General features: G+C 66.1%; 3 protein-coding genes across 3 annotated transcripts in view; 1 reads left to right on the top strand and 2 right to left on the bottom strand.

Annotated features, from left to right (window-relative positions):
• Positions 1-1,587, top strand: part of EMIHUDRAFT_466316 (hypothetical protein) — a gene marked incomplete at its 3' end in the record, with an annotated part of 5,271 nt that extends 3,684 nt beyond the window's left edge. Inside the window, exons 8-9 of the mRNA XM_005756263.1 lie at positions 42-1,165; positions 1,243-1,587. Of these exons, the coding sequence (XP_005756320.1) occupies positions 42-1,165; positions 1,243-1,587 (1,469 nt within the window). The remainder of the gene's footprint in view (positions 1-41; positions 1,166-1,242) is intronic.
• Positions 1,588-2,195: 608 nt separating this feature from the next.
• EMIHUDRAFT_466315 (hypothetical protein) lies at positions 2,196-3,964 on the bottom strand (the record flags this gene model as incomplete). The annotated part of the gene is made up of 4 exons (XM_005756262.1): positions 2,196-2,595; positions 2,943-3,032; positions 3,157-3,342; positions 3,476-3,964. The coding sequence occupies 4 exons, from the start codon at positions 3,962-3,964 to the stop codon at positions 2,329-2,331; spliced, it is 1,032 nt and encodes a 343-aa protein (XP_005756319.1). The 3' UTR covers positions 2,196-2,328.
• Positions 3,965-6,059: 2,095 nt separating this feature from the next.
• On the bottom strand, positions 6,060-6,791 carry EMIHUDRAFT_221672 (hypothetical protein; the record flags this gene model as incomplete). The annotated part of the gene is made up of 1 exon (XM_005756261.1): positions 6,060-6,791. The coding sequence occupies one exon, from the start codon at positions 6,789-6,791 to the stop codon at positions 6,060-6,062; it is 732 nt and encodes a 243-aa protein (XP_005756318.1).
• Between the last annotated feature and the right edge of the window lie 3,078 nt (positions 6,792-9,869).

Below are 9,869 nucleotides of genomic sequence, written 5' to 3'. Positions count from 1 at the left end.
GAAGGGAGAAGCCCCCCTCGCCCCCCCCCCCGTCGCCGCAGGGCGCCTCCTCGGCGAGCTCGTCAACGAGGCCGACCCCTCGGCCGCCGACGCCGGCTTCTACGCGCTCGTCGGCGCGGCCGCCATGCTCGCCGGCGTGACGCGCATGACCATCTCCCTCACCGTCATCGTGTGCGAGGTGTCCAACGACGCGGCCTCGCTGCTGCCCCTCACCGCCGCCATCCTCGCGGCCAAGCTCACCGCGGACCTCTTCAACGACTCGCTCTACGACGCGGCCATCGACCTCGCCCGCTGGCCCTACCTGCCGCCAAAGCCGCCTCGGGGCGCCCTCTGCGCGTGCGCCGAGGACGTCATGGCGCCCGAGCCGGTCTGCCTGAGCGAGGTGGAGCACGCGGGGGCGATCTCGCGCGTGCTGCGGACCACAAAGCACTCCGCCTACGCCGTGGTGACGCACGGCGGCAACGGGCGGCGCTACCTCTCCGGCTGCGTCCTCCGCTACCAGCTCGAGGCCCTCCTCGCCCGCCGCGCCTTCGTGCTGCGCCGCAACCCGTCGCCCGGCTCGAAGCCGCCGCCGCCGTCGGCGAGCGCCGCCACGTCGCGCTCCTCCTCGCCGGTGAGCTCTCGCGGCCCGAGGAGCATCCGGTACGCCCAGGAGCACCCGTGGAGCGCCCGAGGAGCACCCGAGGAGCACCCGTGGACGGCGGGCGGGGCGGCTCCCCCGCCGGCGGGGGAGCCGCTCCCGCAAGCGGTTCGAGCGGCGCAGGCTCTGCGGGAGCAGACGGCGGCGCTGGCGAGCGCGGCCCCCTCGCGCGCGCTGCAGCCCTCGCCGCGCGAGGGCGAGCCGGCTGGCGCGGGGCTACCGGCGGCGGAGGGGGACCCCTTCCTGGCCCCGGGCCTCGCGGGCACCAGCCGGACGGCGTCGCCGCTGGTGCCGTCGCCGACCCAGCCGTCGTCAGTTGCGCCGTCGCCGCCGCCTTCTTCGCTGCCGCCGTCGCCGCCCTCCTCGCCGTCGCTGCACCGCTGCGCGCGGCAGCAGGAGTACGCCGCGTCCGAGGTTGGGGAGGCGAGCGTGGAGCTCGGGAGCGCCGAGGCGATGCGCCTGGACAGGAGGGACGAGCGACACGGCGCTGGCGGCGTTGTGCCGGCCACGACTCCCCTCACCCTGGTGCCGAAACCCGCCCGCCCTAGGCCCCTGGGGAGAGCTCTCTCCCTCACCCCCGCCTGAGGCCTCCCCGCCGGCAGGTCGACCTGATCCGCGCGAGGGGCGCGCGCCGCGAGGCGCCGCCGCTGCCGCCGCAGGACGAGGAGCAGCTGATCGACTTGCGACCGGTGATGGAGCTCTCTCCCGTGGCCGTGCTGCACACCACCCCGCTGCCGCGGTTGCACCACCTCTTCCGCTCGCTTGGCCTCGCGCGGCTGTGGATCATCGACACGCGCAACCAGCCGGTCGGCGTTGTGACCCGCCACGACCTGCTGCCAGAGGCCCTGCGCCGGAGAGTGCCCAAGCACCGCGAGGCGCCTGCGTGCGCGAGAGGAGAGCGCCGCACAGCCGCTCACGCGCCGCTGAGCTCGTGGCTGTGCGACTAGGCGCGCCTCGCGGAGGCTTTGCGCGGCCTCGTGCGCAGCCGCCACAGCCGGACCGCGGACCGGCAGAAGCCCCGCCAGCCGAGCCGGCTCCCCCCGCACGAGCACCGCTCGCGGAGGGGATCGTGGCTGCCCTCGCCGGAGCGGCGCGCAGTGGGCCACGGCTGGAGCCGCGTGGAGGCTTGACGCTTCCAGCGACTCTGTCAGATCGTACGGCGTTTGACGTGTATGTCATAGACGTGAGACCCTCTCAGCTCATGAGTCATGTGTCGATGTGTGCGGTGTGTTCTATGTTGTGTGTGAGCTGAGGTCGTGGGGTGCGGGGCGCACGCGGCTCGGTGACGCGCCGCGCGCGTCTCAATCTGCTACCTGGGGTGCACCCCCCACCGTATCCGGTGTGCCCGGTGGGATCTGGCATCTCGTCTGGGAAAATCAACGTCGCACGCTCGGCTCAGAGTCAGACGCGGAACGAAAGACCTGTCTTTTTCTTTCTCACAGCCCGACTCCTCTTTATTTGGAGTTTGCCGTGTGAGACTGAGTGCTGAGACGCGAGAGAGGGCTGAGGGCGCATCTCCTTGACGCTTGAGATTGACACACGGTCGCCTGCCCACAAGTCTTACCGAGGACAACGGTTCTCTCTCTCTAACCTGCCCTCTGTTCTACACTATACGCACGCAAGAGGCTTCTGAGATTCGCAGTGAGCACGGAGTGTACATGTGTACCCCAAGTTGTACCCCCTCCCCCTCACGAGAGCACACCGCCCGGATCTGCCGAGTCGGGCGCAGGCGGCTGGGCGAGGCTAGGCTGCGCCGCCGCCACGAGGCCTTCCCTGCTGACGCCGCCGGCCGACGTGTCGAAGCGCGCCGCGGCGTCGCCGGCCGCCGGCGAGGCGTCGCTGCCGTCGCGCGGCCCTCGGCTCGGGACAGCGGAGAGCGCCTGGTAGGACTGCGTCATCGCCAGCAGCCGCTGGCGCTGCAGGACGGCCCGCTGTCTCGCGACAATCGAGCGCGCCTAGAGGAGAGTCCCGTGTGGTCGGCAGACCGCCGGTTGGTGCTCGCTCGCCGGCGGCCTCCGCGCGCCCCCGCACTCGCTGCGGCGGTCGCGAGGCCGAGCGCGAGCAGCAGCGCGAGGAGAGCGCCCCCGCCGAGGGCGGCGTGGAGCGAGGGCGGCGGCGGCGGGGAGAAGCGGGCGGGCAAGACGCACGACTGGGTGGTGGCGGGGCGGGGGGCGGAGGCGCAGAGCGCGCTGTCCGACGCGTTTGAGCGGCCCGACGCCTCGACGCATGCCACCTATTAGTTATTGATGAATGACGATGAACTATTGACTTGGTGGACAGAGGACGCCTCGACGTGTCCCACCTGGCGCCGCTCGACGCCTGCGGCCGGGTCGCACGCGCCCCAGTCGCCCGCGCGCCAACGGAACGAGAAGCAGGCGAGGCGTGTCCGCACCTGAGGGACGGGGACGGGGCGCAGTGCCGGGGCTGGGTAAGGGCGTCTACGCCCTTGGGCTGAGCGGGGCGGGCTACAGGGCGCGGGCTGGAGTCGGCGGTGCAGCACCCACCGTCAGGTGCACCTCGCAGGCGGACTCGTCCGCGGGGGGGAGGAGGACGGCGCCGGCGCCGCTGGCCGCCTCGGCGTCGCACTCGACGAGGACGGTCAGGCGGCGTGTGCTGCGGCCGCCCTCTGTGCAGTTGATGCGGGGAGGCGGCTCCGAGCTGGGCTTGCGGCGTGGGCCCGGGAGGCGGAACCAGCCCGGCTGCTGCAGCGGTGGGGGGGGAGGGCGGAGAAGTGAGCGGGCGGCAGCACGGAGTGGGCGGACGTGTGAGCGGGCTGGCGGGCGGTGTGTGGAGCCGGCGCCGCGCCTGCGGCGAGAACCGCAGCAGCGGGCTGACGTGCGGTTGACGCTCGGTTGACGAGAGCTCCCAGCGGGAGGAGTGCGGCTGCAGTTCGCCGCCTTTCTTCGCTGGCAGCGTGGCTGGCGCGAGGACGCTGCACGGTGCCGTGCAGGCGGCCGCGCTGCGCTGCGGCCCCTCCTCAAAGCAGCCGCCCCTGCCTGCCGGCCCCGGTGCGACCGCACCTCGCACAAAGGCGACCGCCGCGCCGTGCTGGGCGAGGTTTTCGTCGTACGGCTCGCACACGCTGGCGTTGACGCACGCGGCTGGCCGGCAAGCTGCCTCCGCGACGCCGCAGAGCGCGAGCCGGAAGCTGAAGCGCTCGCCGTCAGCTGTGAGCGGCGCAGCGGCGAGCGGCGCAAAGTCGTAGGTCCAGGCGGCGCCGGTGGTGTCGTAGCGGGTCAACCCGCAGGGCGGCGAGCGGGGAGGGGGCTGGAGGGGCGGGTGGAGGGGCGGGTGGAGGGGCAGGGGCGGACTTCTAGGCGCCATGGCGGAAGAGAATACTGTCCCGGTTTGCTATGTGTACGCCGACTCAGGGTGTGTGGCAGCCAGCTGGCTGTGTGTCTTGTGAGCCTGTTTGTGTCTGTGTGTCGCTCGTGCGTGTCGTCATCATCTGTCCAGCGTCCACCCATACCGCGTTGGTGTCCAGTCCGAGCCTGGCTGTTCTTCACCTTTCTACCTACCTACCTACCTTTGCTGTTCACAGCTAGGGACGGCATATGCGGCAAAGTCAAACCACCCCACCACCCTCCCTCCCTCCCACCTACCTACCGCAGCAAACCTTCGGCTCCCGCTCAGAGGCTCGCCGCGCCCGTGCGGCGCGCCGAGGCGGCGCCGAGGCCGGCGCCTTGCACCCGGCCCGCGGCCGGCACCGCCTCGCCCCACAACTGACCGCCCTGCGGCCCCTGCGCAGGCGTACCAAAGCGTCGCTCAAAAAGCGACGCCGGGTGTGGGCTGCTACCTTGACCCGGTTGAGCAGCACCCCGTCCCCATCCAGGTTGTTGGTTGCTGCACCAGGTCCCGCACTATGTTCTATGTAGGTGCATTGCTTCAGCAGCGTGCACCTACCTCGTCCTCGATCGACGATCCTGTGGTGTCGGTTGCGCAATAACCTTTTTGCCGACCTCCGAGCCCAGATAGCGCGCCGTGTCTGATCCTCTCATCTGCTTCCGGGCCTGGCGGCCCGCCACAAGGACGTAGGTGAGAAGTGCCCGCCGAAACATCGGTTCAAACGACGCTCACACAGCGCCAATTTGGCCCCAGCTCTTTGGCTCTCTCGCTCCGCTCGCCGGTAGGTGAATTGCTGGCAGCACCCCAGCACCGGGGGGTCCTCTGAGAGCTGTTGGTTGGTGCTCTGTTCACAGCACAGTGCGGAACAAGGGTTGCAACATGGTAAAGAACTCGCTCGCGGGCGTGTTTTCTGACGGCCCCGAACGACTGTCTTTGTTTGGCTCGCTCGCGCCAGGGCGCTCGTTGCTTGCTCCTCCGTCTCCTTGACCTTGTATCTTCCATTCCATAAACTGCGAATGATTGACTGCGCCTCTGTCTGGTTTCTTAGCTCCGGCCAGCACTCGAGTCACAGGTTGACGGGATCACCTCGCCGTCGCCGTCGTCGCCGTCCCGCCTCCGCCTCCTCGCCGTCACCGTCGCGGCAGCTTCCTCGCAGTCCCCGCGGCCTCCTCACTCACCATCACACCTCCTTTCGCACCTCCTCACCATCACATCCCACATCCCACATCCACATCCACATCTCCTCACCACCACCTTCATACCTCCTTCTCTCACCATACCTCCTCACCCCCTCCATCACACCTCCTCGATCACTCACACTCACACCACCATCACACCTCCTCCATTGACTCCTCCTCCTCCTCCACACACCTCATCACCATCACCCCTCTCTCCTCCAATACACCTCCTCACCATCACCATACTGCATACATCCTCCACACCACATAACACCATATATCACCATGTCGCAGGAGATAGCGGAGAATGACCTCCAGAACTCCAAGTGCTCCAGAATTGACCCGGAGAATCACCTCCAGCCAGACTGCCCCACCTCAGCAATAGTGGCACGTAAATAGTTCCCTGACTGCTTGAGCAAGCGCGGTGCGCGAGCTGGGGTAGTCACCCTCTTCATGTGCTAAGTCACAGCCCGGTGTCGTATGACACCTTCACCCCAAACTTGTGTACGAGTTATTACGTGCACCCTACAGTCGTCTGTATATGACGACACAGTCAGATCACTCCAATCACTACCACACACCCTCACTTCATCCTCCCATCTCACACCATCCATCACACACCTATCACACCTTTCCATCACCATCACCACCCCCCCACACCACCTCCTCACCGATCACATTGTTTAATATGAGGCCGAGGGCGGTGGGGGTGAGGGCGGTGGAGGCGAGGGCGGTGGAGGCAAGGGCGCCGGAGTGGTGTGTTTTTGTGGATGTCGGCGGTTGTGATTGATGGGGTTTTTAACGTAATATGGTGAACTTGTATGGTTTGGGCCCATGGATGTGAGGTTGATGACTGCTGGAGTGCAACCGCCACCAACGTGCGAGAGACTGTTCAATCACGAAGGCACGCCCACGCTCGGCCACGGCGGCCCGTAGAGGAAGATGTGCTGCTGCGTGCTCGCCTTGACCGACGTGTAGCCCAGCGGCCCGCCCGCCATGCGCACAAGCTCGCGCCCCGAGCCGGCGAACGCGTCCACGAGCGCGCCCTCGCGCCGCGCGTTGTAGCACAGGTACAGTGGCGCCGCGGCCGCGCCGAGCGTATTGAGCACCTCCCGCAGCCGCGCGAGCTCGAAGTTGCTGAACGGCGGGTCGCACAGCACGCAGTCGAAGGCGAAGTCGGCCGCGGTCTCCGGCTCTGGCCGCTCGAGGTCGAACGGCCGGAAGCCGCGTAGGAAGCCGAAGCGCTCGTCCCGGTCCAGCAGCAGGTACGGCGCGCCGCGCGCCTCCGCCTCCACGGCGAGCGAAGGCGCGCACAGCAGCAGCGGGCGGGAGTGGCGCGCGAGGAGGAGGTCGAGCAGCGCCGCTCGCGTCGCCTCGTCGAAGAAGTACTGCTCGAAGGCGTGCTCCTCCGTGACGCCGGCGCACTCCGTCGGCTCCAGGTTGGTGGCTGGGTGCGCGGTCGGGTACGGCGTGCCGGAAGGCTGCAGGTGATGCCTCCGCTGCTTCCGGTTGAGCGCCGCGAGCGGAGAGACGGCGCGGCCTATGTGCAGCGGCGCACCGCGCTGGCCCGGAGTGGGGTGCGCAGGCAGTAGCGCGAGGGCGGCGACGGCCGCGAAGAGTGGGATCATCTTGCTCCAGGAAAAGCACAAAGGCTGTACTGCGATGTATATGTGTGAGCGTCTTCCCGCCCGGCGTGCTCAACTTCGTTCACGTAAACGCACAACTTCGTTCACAGCCTTGTTATTGAGAAGAAAATACCTCCTATGGCGCTGTGCGCTGGCCTGAATAACGTGTGGGCCCTCAGCGGAGCTGGGAAGAGGACCGCCGCAAGCAGCGTGGCGTGGAGCGGTTGAGCATCCCTCCGGGGGCCCCTCTGCGCCGGGGAGGCGTTGTTGGAGGCTAGGACGCAAGCGTCCGGCGCCCTTTTCAAACTCGGGGCCCACTCCGCTACGCTCCGACCCGAATTTGGAGGGCCTGAAAAGTTTAAGGTGTTGCTGCGCAAAAGGGTGGGGAGCCGCGGCGGCGCCGCAGGCGCGGGCGCGCAGTGGAAGCACGCTAGCCATACACATTCACGCAGAGAAGCTGACGGTCGGGGTCGTGACGGCTCGAGGGTGCGCACACTAGCGGCCGGACGCGTCACCCGCGGACGCCTCACCCGCACGCGCACCCTCCAACATCGCCGCCCCAACGGCAACGCCCTGCCGTCAATCTCGACGAGCGCCGCACACCTGCGCGGACAGTGGGCAGACGTTGCCGCCTTGTGTCCTCGTGTGCCCGGAAAGCCTCGAGCCGGCGCGCACCGGTGGCAGCGCAGGATGAGGCGGCAGCAGTGGAGGGTTGGGGCGCATTTGAGGCGCTGGCCCCGACGCGCCATTAACTGGGTCGGGGTGGTTCCTCACCCCTCTGGTTTCAGTCAAGCGGGAAGAGTCTGTGCAAGGGGGGCGGATGGGGCTGGCTGCGTCACCTTGGAGCATGAAAGGTTCCTACAGTAAGGCTACTCGAGTACGCAGCACCTTGGCTTGGCCCCCGAGCGGGGAGGCGGTCGACGACGCGCAGCATGGCGGTGAGCGCAGCCTGACGACGCGTCTTGATGGACGGATCCTTCTGCCGGCTGACCAATTCCGCCCACCGCTTGACCGGCGGCTTCGTCACCAACATGCGCTCGAGAGGCGGAGCAGCGATCCAGTTCGGTAGCTATCTTGTCGCGCAGCGCATCGTCAAAAGGCAGGTTGTTACAGCGTCGCGCGCGTCCCCGAGGTCACGCAGGAGGCTCTCCATATGTGTTGCAATAGCCCCCGGCTGCGGTTGCTGCAGTGCTCCCGTAAAACATATCTTGGCACCAGCTGAAGGCTTGGCGCTTGCCCCCGTCCACGGCCCACATCACGCAGTTCGTGCACGGTATTCGGATTTTGCTATTTGTTCGTGTGGGGGTATATTGCAGATTTGTCAATGGTACCGCGTCTGCGACGCGGGCGCCTTGCGAGCAGAGCCCTTAGCCACCCTTTTATGTCTTGCGCGGTCAAAACAAAACCCAGGACCCAAGACGCACAAGCTCAGACAGTCGGAGAAAGGGATAGACCGCAACGACAGTCAGAAGTCAGCGCTGGGTCCCAGGGCGAATGCGATGACAGCCTCTAGTGTGAGCTCTAGCTAGTGAGCTCATCGCTACTATATGCATGCAGCGAGTCAGGAGCCGACCGACCGACCCTCGCGTCCGGTGCTCACCGACGGCCGGGCGGGCCACCCGCCCACGCGCCGCCTACGCGCAGCGCGTGCGCCGCAAACTCGCCCGCCGACAGCGCCGGCCAGTCGCCATCGGCCGTCGCGAGAGGCCTGCCCGGCTGTCGCCACGGGGCCCCCACGAACACCACGCGTCGGATCCTATGCTTTAAACGTATCATGATGAACGCACACATTCTAATCATTCACCATACCATCCCAATATCACACCAAACCAAACAACACACACTATTATTTAAACCACATTCTACCTCTCACATACATCCCTACCTCACCCATCCCACCACCCATCCCACCCCCTCACCCATCCCATACCTCTTCATCCCACCACCTCACTCATCCCATTATCCCACCTCCACCCATCCCACCACTTCCCTCCTCACCCACCCCACCCCACCCATCCCACCTCCACCCATCCCACCACCTTCATCCGCCGAAGCGAGCGCGCCGGCGGCGCCGGTGGGGAGCTCCGCTTGCCGCACGCCTGCTTTTCGCTGCGCATGCTCGAGCCCCCGGCGAGGGCTTGTGCTGTGAATAGCAGGCGTGGTCTCTATACTCGCCAGAGAATGGGTTATCCGGCGCTCGAGGAAAAAAATAAACCATTCTTGCCCCGAGTTACTTCAAAACCTGTAACGGCGAGAGAAAACATTGAAACACCTCCTACATCCACATCTACATCTCCTCACCACCACATTCACACCTCCTCACCATACCTCCTCACCCCGAAGCATTCTCCATCGCACGTGCTTCCTCAGTCACTCACGCTTACACACGCCATGACACCGCCTCCCGTATAACTCCTCCTCCTCCTCCTCACACCTCCTCACCATCCACCATCCACCATCCACCAAGATCCACCAGGTCAACCACACCTCCTATACGCCTTCCTCACCACCACCATGCATCCTCCTCACCACATCACACCAGATCACCCCATCACACCATCCTCCATCACACACCCTCCCACCTTCACATCACACTTCCACACACCATCACCACCACACGACGACACCATCTCCTCACTCATCACACGACCCCTTCATTCATCATCCCCATCCCATCATTCCTCGCACCCACACCCCATCACGACACAAATCACAAAAACACAACCCCAACTCAACTCCCCTTTACAACACATCCTCCTTCCCCGACCCACACCTATACCCACGTCAGTTAATTACATGAATACACCACACACACACCACGAGCACACCACACCACGACGCGTCAGGAACGATGTACCCCTTTGCACCCCGCGATCCGTCCCATCTTGGTTGCTGGTTGGGTCTCATAATCTCGTGTCGAAGTGAAGAGTGGCTTGGTGAGGAGACATGCCGCAGATGACAAACACGGTATGATGTGTAGCTGGCGCACACGCCCGGCGCACGATGTACGACGTGCTAACATATCGCGCGGGGGAACCTGTGCACGGCGGCCGACAACCATAGGCTCGAAATTGCGGCCTT

This window comes from Emiliania huxleyi, assembly GCF_000372725.1.
Source record: "Emiliania huxleyi CCMP1516 unplaced genomic scaffold EMIHUscaffold_98, whole genome shotgun sequence".
NCBI lineage: Eukaryota > Haptophyta > Isochrysidales > Noelaerhabdaceae > Emiliania > Emiliania huxleyi.
This window is presented reverse-complemented; position numbering and strand designations above follow the sequence as displayed.